This window comes from Enhydra lutris, unplaced genomic scaffold, assembly GCF_002288905.1.
Source record: "Enhydra lutris kenyoni isolate GAN:26980312 unplaced genomic scaffold, ASM228890v2 scaffoldscaffold920, whole genome shotgun sequence".
Lineage (NCBI taxonomy): Eukaryota > Metazoa > Chordata > Mammalia > Carnivora > Mustelidae > Enhydra > Enhydra lutris.
In genome coordinates, this window is record NW_019155004.1 from 765 (window position 1) to 6,461 (window position 5,697).

Genomic DNA, 5,697 nt, shown 5'->3' on the forward strand with positions numbered 1-5,697 from the left:
CAGTGCCCAGACACATCCATGTGATGTCTCCCACCAGCCCATAGGTAGATGACAGCTATTTAGACAGAAGTAATAGGATGGAGTTCAATACATGGGGTCAAGACAATAGAGTCTATTCAGGACAGGGCAACAAATTGGGGAAAAACAAATACATCGCTTGCTCCAAAACCTATGGATGCATCCAACAATACCTATTTAATATTTCCGTAGACTGAACTCCTACAGCAGTCCTATGGAGAGTGGCATTATTATTCCCAACCCTGCTATCATATTTCTTTATGACCAAACTGGCCATCAGGAGCTTAGGGGATTGAATTTTCTTTGGAAGGTTTTCTTTATGGCATTCTTGAGTTCCTTATTTCTGAGGCTGAAAATGATTGGGCTGAGAAAGGGGGTGAAGACTGTATAGGTGGTGGCCATCAGAGTGTTACTGTCCATAGAATGGGGGCCCTTGGGCTTGAGGTAGATAACGGAGGCAAAACTGTAGTGCACAATGACCACAGTGAGGTGGGACACACATGTGGAGAAGGTTTTGTGCCTGCCCTCAGCTGAAGGGATCCTCAATATGGCAGCCACAATGAAGACATAGGAGAGGATGATGAGAAATAAACATCCCATCAAAACTGTAACACACACCAGGATCACACCCAAGGTGACAGAGGATGTCTCCTTCCCACAGGCCAACTTTAGGAGGGAAAGGGCATGGCAGCCATAATGATGGATCTCATTAGACCCACAGAAGGTGAGGTGGAAAACTATCAGAGTCACCATCATCCCCATGACTGAGCCACCAGCCCAGGACAAGGACACCAGATGAGCACAGGTGCGAGTGCTCATGAGCACGTTATACCACAGGGGGTGGCTGATGGCCACGTAACGGTCATAGCCCATGACGGTGAGCAGGAAGGAGTGGGTGAAGCCAAATGTAAAGGAGAAGAACATCTGGCTGGCACAGGCCACAAAGGTGATGGTGCGGCGGGTGGAGAGCAGGTCGGCCAGCAGGCGTGGGGTAATGGCCAAGGTGTAGAGGATCTCGGAGATGGACAGTGCACACAGGAAGAGGTACATGGGCGTGTGCAGGCTGTGCTCACTCCTGACAGTGGCCATGATGAGCAGGTTCCCCAGCAACGTGAATAGGTACATGAGCAGGAACAGCAGGAAGAATGCAGGCAGGAGATGCTGTGGGAAGTTGGAGAAGCCAACGATGATGAATTCATACACCATGCTATAGTTCTGACCAGGCTCAGATGCTGCATCTGTTGAGACCAGAAAGGGAATGAATGTACATGGTTCATTCCATGAAGAAGAAGTGTAGTTCAGCATCAGAAAATCTATCATGTGGTTAGCCACATGAATAAACTAAAAAGGAAATGTCATATAATTATATCAATCTAGGCAACAGCCCAGGATTACTAAAGTTCAATTCCTATTTATGACTTTAAAAATTGATATACAGTTGATACATACATTGTGTTATTTTAGATAGACAACATAATGATATATACACAAATATTAAAGATTTTTAAAAAGCTTCTCAACATAATATCGACTAGGACTTTCTTAGTTAACTAAGAATATATACTGCAAAACTAGCAAATACTATATGAAATGGGAAGCTAGGAGCGTTTCGTTTTAGGATCAGGAACAAGTCAAAGTTACTCACTATCTCTGTGACTCATTACCGGGAACAAAAAACCAGGAGAGGTGCTTCAGGAAAGATATCAAAAGAAGGAGTATCAGGATTAGAAAGGAAGAGATGTGGTCATCTACCTAGAAAGGTAAAAGAATGAAGATGGAATATATTTGAGCAAAGACAGAAAGAACACAAGTTGCAGAAGACTAGATCAACTTCCCAAACTCACAGTATTTCCCACAGAATTACACCCATAATAATCACATTAAAGATAGACTTTAAGGAAAACATAAGATAACATTACCGATAGTGAGACAAACTATAATGAGAGAGTGCTCATACATTTTGGCCTCATGATTTCTTTACCCTAGAAACCTATTAAGTCCCCTAGAGGGCTTTTGTTTAAGGGAGTTATAACTCTCCTTTCTTACCATATTAGTAAATAAAACTGAGATTCTTTGAGAATATTTAGTTATTAACACATATAAAAGAATAATAATCAACCTTTGATTCAACATAAAGGAACGATCTACTCATGTTAATATAAGAAACACTTTAGGAAAGTAGCTGGATTTTTAAAAACTCGTTTAGTGAGAAGTGTGGCTTTGTTCTGCATTTTAGCAAATTTGTCCAATGCTGGCTGGATAGAAGACAAGATGATGCTCCTATCTGTTTCTGCATTCAGCCTGTGGCACTATGTGGTTTTAGTTGAAACTTATGACAAAAATGCATCCTCCCCTTTATTGGAAAATTGAGGACCTGATGCCCCCCCCCCGGTAAGGGTCTCCAGGGCCCCAGGGATCCTCATATCACACTTTAAAAACCTCTGGTTTAAAATATCTAGGAATTAACCAAGGAATGCTGTATGTCCAAGGACAGAAATTTCAGCCACAGATAGATATATATGTAGAAGATGGTCTGGATACATGGAAATATGGAAACCACTGTGCTCTCTTGGATGGGATGAGCTAATATAGCAATTATGTCAGTTCTTCCCCAAGTTATATTCAGCAAAACTGTATTTACAATTTAAGAAGTTTAATTTCAGAACCTATCTTAAATTTCTTTCTGAAAAATAAAGTCAGTGAAAAGTTACAGTGGTCTCCTAAAAATGGAGTACACAAGAGAGATAGAGATATCCCTCCCTGCATTGAGACTCATTATAGACTTGGAATCATTTAAAAAAGTGTGACAGTAGAACAGATGTGTATGATATATATGATACATGGATCATGTTGGTTGGATATCTAGAAAATATCTCTGCCTGATTCTAAACCCAATATGCGATAAAGGTGAGAGCACAAGTCAAATGGAAAAAAAAAGAAGATTGTTGACTGGTTTGTGATGGGAAACTGGAGATTTTATGAAGTGGTGCAAATGTGGATTTGGGATTTGGGATGTGTGTTGGGATTCCTGCCCAAGACAACACCCAAAGTAGATGGATTCTACACATAAAGTGAAATATAAAGTTAATAGGAAAGGGGGGCAGTAGGAGAATGACCTTGTGATTTCAGAGTAAAGAAGTACTTCTTAACCAAAACTCAAAAGCACAAATATTAAGGTGATGTGGAGAAAGGGGAACCCTTTTACACTGTTGGTAGGAAGGCAAACTGGTGCAGCCACTCTGGAAAACAGCATGGAGGTTCCTCAAGTTAAAAATGGAGAATTGTCTCTTCATGTCTTCTGCCCATTTTTTTTAAGATTTTTTATTTATTTATTTGACAGGCAGAGATCACAAGTAGGCAGAGAGGCAGGCAGAGAGAGAGAGAGGAGAAAGCAGGATCCCCATGGAGCAGAGAGCCTGATGCGGGGCTCGATCCCAGGACGCCGGGACCATGACCTGAGCCGAAGGCAGAGGCTTTAACCCACTGAGCCACTCAGGTGCCCCTTCTGCCCATTTTTTGATGTGATTATCTGTTTTTTGAATGAAAAAATGTTCATCATCATTAGCTATCAGGGAGATTCAAATCAAAACCACATTGAGATTCCACCTTAAACCAGTTAGAATGGCAAAAATTAACAAGACAGTAAACAACATGTGTTGAAGAAGATGTGGAGAAAGGGGAACCCTCTTACACTGTTGGTGGGAATGCAAGCTGGTGTGGCCACTTTGGAGAACAGTGTGGAGATTCCTTAAGAAATTAAAAATAGAGCTTCCCTATGACCCTGCAATTGCATTATTGGGTATTTACCCCAAAGATACAGATGTAGTGAAAAGAAGGGCCATCTGTACCCCAGTATTCATAGCAGCAAAGGGCACAGTTACCAAACTGTGGAAAGAGCCAAGATGCCCTTCAATAGATGAATAGATAAAGAAGATATGGGCATATATACTATGGAGTATTATGCCTCCATCAGAAAGGATGAATACGGGGTGCCAGAGTATTAAGCCTCTGCCTTCAGCGTGAGTCATGGTCTCAGGGTCCTGGGATAGAGCCCCACATCAGGATCTCTGCTCAGCAGGGAACCTGTTTTGCCCCACCTCTCTGCCTGCCTCTCTGCCTACTTGTGAACTCTCTCTGTGTCAAATAAATAAAAATAAAAAATCTTTAAAAAAAAAAGAAAAGAAAGGATGACTACCCAACCTTTGTATCAGCATGGATGGGAGTGGAGGAGATTATGCTGAGTGAAATAAGTCAAGTAGAGAAAGTCAATTATCATATGGTTTCACTTACTTGTGGAGCATAAGGAATAACATGGAGGACATTGGGAGAAGGAGAGATAAAGTGAATTGGGGGAAATTGGAGGGGGAGACAAAGCATGAGAGACTGTGGACTGTGAGAAACAAACTGAGGGTTTTGGAGGGGAGGGGGTTGGGGGTTGGGTGAGCCTGGTAGTGGGTATTAAGGAGGGCACGTATTGCATGGATCACTGGGTGTGGTGCATAAACAATGAATCTTGGAACACTGAAAAAATGAAATTAAATTTTAAAAAAGTTAAAAATGGGACTACCCTATATCCAGCAGTTGCACCACTACGTATGTACCCAAAGAACACAAAAACACTGATTCAAAGGGATACATGCACCCTGATGTTTATAGCCCCATTATCTGCAATAGCTAAATTATAGGAACAGCTCAAGTGTTGGATACAGAAGATGTGGTTTCTTTTTTTTTTAAAGATTTTATTTATTTATTTGACAGAGATCACAAGTAGGCAGAGAGGCAGGCAGAGAAAGAGGAGGAAGCAGGCTCCCTGCTGAGCAGAGAGCCCAATGCCGGGCTCTATCCCAGGACCCCAGGACCATGACTTGAGCCGAAGGCTCAACCCACTGACCCACCCAGGCGCCCCAAAGATGTGGTTTTTATACACAATGGAATATTACTCAGCCATCAAAAGAATGAAATCTTGCTGTTTGCAACAAAATGGATGGAAGTAGAGAGTATTATGCTAAATGAAATAAGCCAGTTAGGGAAAGACACATACCATGTGATTTCACTCATATATGGAATTTAAGAAACAAACAAAGGAGCAAAGGGAAAAAAAGGGAGAGAGTGAGAAGCTAACCAAGAAAGAGACTTTTAACTATAGAGAAAAGAACTGTTGGTTACCAGAGGGGAGAGGGGTAGAGGGTGGGAGAAATAGGTGATGGGGATTGAGGAGTACACTTGTGATGAACACGGGGTATTGTATGGAAGTGTTGAATAAGTATATTGAACGCCTGAAACTAATATCACACTATATGTTAACTAGTGGGGCTGAAATAACAATGTAAAACATACACAAAATGTGTATATGCATTCATAAAGGAGCATTTGAATTTCATAAGCGTATCTTCTGTAAGTGCTGATGCTGTCCTCTGGAGATAAATGTTAACTGCTCAGGAAAGGAAACAGACATGAAAGTTTCCCTAAGAATTTTGTTCAACAACAACACAAACAACAACAACAACAACAACAACAACAACAAAAGGATATCAAGGATCCATGAATAGGCAGGTGGTAATTGGGAAAAGAACCTTGCATTGCTGAAAATTGACCAGCGGATACTATCTAGAAGAAATAAGAAAGCAGTGACATTCAGAAGGAGAAACCTCAATGTAGAAATGAGTCAAGGACATGAGC

The 5,697-nt window shown here is 41.3% G+C and overlaps 1 protein-coding gene across 1 annotated transcript; it reads right to left on the bottom strand.

Moving 5' to 3' along the window:
• Positions 1 to 294: 294 nt before the first annotated feature.
• LOC111140408 (olfactory receptor 10H4-like) lies at positions 295 to 1,236 on the bottom strand. The gene has a single exon (XM_022492671.1). The coding sequence runs from the start codon at positions 1,222 to 1,224 to the stop codon at positions 295 to 297; it is 930 nt and encodes a 309-aa protein (XP_022348379.1). The 5' UTR covers positions 1,225 to 1,236.
• Between the last annotated feature and the right edge of the window lie 4,461 nt (positions 1,237 to 5,697).

Coding starts and splice junctions, on each gene's coding strand:
- LOC111140408 (XM_022492671.1), bottom strand. CDS start 1,224: ATGGTGTATGAATTCATCATCGTTGGCTTCTCCAACTTCCCACAGCAT.